This window comes from Pteropus vampyrus, unplaced genomic scaffold, assembly GCF_000151845.1.
Source record: "Pteropus vampyrus isolate Shadow unplaced genomic scaffold, Pvam_2.0 Scaffold407, whole genome shotgun sequence".
NCBI classification, from domain to species: domain Eukaryota; kingdom Metazoa; phylum Chordata; class Mammalia; order Chiroptera; family Pteropodidae; genus Pteropus; species Pteropus vampyrus.
The window spans coordinates 327187-328610 of record NW_011889188.1 but is presented as its reverse complement, the minus strand read 5'-3'; the positions used below and the strand labels follow the sequence as shown (position 1 = coordinate 328610).

The following is a 1424-nucleotide window of genomic DNA, read 5'->3' as shown; positions in this document are numbered from 1 at the left end:
GCGGTGGGATGCGCGGTGGGATGCGCGGTGGGGCGCACGGTGGGATGCGCGGTGGGGCGCATGGTGGGACGCGGGGTGGGACGCGGGGTGGGACGCAGGGTAGGACTTGGCGGCCTGATTTCGGAACGCATCATAGCTGCGGTGGTTTCGCCGTGACCCCAGCGACGGATGGCGGTTCCTGCCTGACTCGCAGACGACTCCACATTCACGCTCGAGGCGGCGGTGGCGGCAGCGAGTCCCTCCTGTTGAAACGGCGCAGACGCTGCAGCAGAAGGCGAGGCCTCGGACGGGGGGTCCAGGTCGCCCAATTCCGTGAACACGGACGGGCGGGTGCCGGTTTCCGGAGAGGCGGGAGCCCGCGTGTCTGTCTGCAGCGCCCCGGGCTGGGCTGCCTTCGGGGTCCCCCAGCTTTTGCTTCCCAGAAAGCCAGATTCTTCCGTAAACGCCCCCACAGTGGACGCCCCGGAGCCGGAAGGTGACGGGACATGAATGACCGAGTCGGCATCAGAGGCTACACGGACACCTTTATCGTCATCGGTGTTTGTGCCACCATCGTTCTCAACGTCCTTTGGGCGTGAGATTGGTGCGTCTGTAACTGCCAGTGTCCCTTGCAGCGTCCCCCGAGATAAATGTGTCTCTGAGCTCGTCGTCACGTAGCCTTCCGCCCTGCTCATGTGGTGTGGCTCCCGTGTCCTCAGGGGAAGGGTCGTGGATGGGAGACTCGCTTCTGCAGTGGGCGCCCTGCCGTCTGTGGCGGGGCCGGGCGTGGAAGCAGGCGCCGTGGCCAGCCCGCCGTGCCGGTGCCGGTGCCGGTGCGGCCTCTTCCCGGGCTTCCGACGCGGTGTCCCCCCGCCACCCGCTCCCGCGTGCTTGTCCACGTCCAGCCGTCGGCGGGGGCCAGCTGTGCTCTCGAGCCTGGACGTGTGAGACGGCGAGCTCTCCGCTTTGTCTGTGACCGTCACGTCCCGAGCTGGAGTTGGCCGAGCAGGAGCCGCGTCCGCTGAGGCAGAAGTCGCGGGTGGCGTCTGCGGATCCTGATGTCGGGACTTGTGGGGCCGTAACTTCCTCCTCCCGTTGGGTCTCTTTCGAGGCGGCTGTGTGGTCGGCGGTGACGGCGAGGGCGACTGCTCGGTTGGCACCGTCACGGCCACGGTGGCGGTGTCTTTCTCAACCGGAGGATGCAGCGCGCTGTTCTGGGGACCGAGCATGGTGTTCTTCGCTCCCCCTGAAGAGTCGGTGGAGGCAGTGGATGCGACGCCCGGCCTCTCCGTGTCGGGACTTCTGGAGCGAGCGGCGTCTGCGCCCGGCTCGCCTCCTTCGCGCACACCCAGAGAGTTGTCCTCTGTGCCCTTCGTCCTCCGTGCATTGTCCTGAGTCCTGAAACCGTTTTCCTCAAGCCACAGGTTGTCTGTTTGTTCCTGTAG

The 1424-nt window shown here is 66.7% G+C and overlaps 1 protein-coding gene across 1 annotated transcript in view; it reads right to left on the bottom strand.

Moving 5' to 3' along the window:
* The window catches only part of LOC105305974 (matrix-remodeling-associated protein 5), a 36537-nt gene that overhangs the window by 23190 nt on the left and 11923 nt on the right, over positions 1-1424 (bottom strand). The window contains exon 6 of the mRNA XM_023523760.1: positions 192-1418. Coding sequence (XP_023379528.1) covers positions 192-1418 — 1227 coding nt within the window. The remainder of the gene's footprint in view (positions 1-191; positions 1419-1424) is intronic.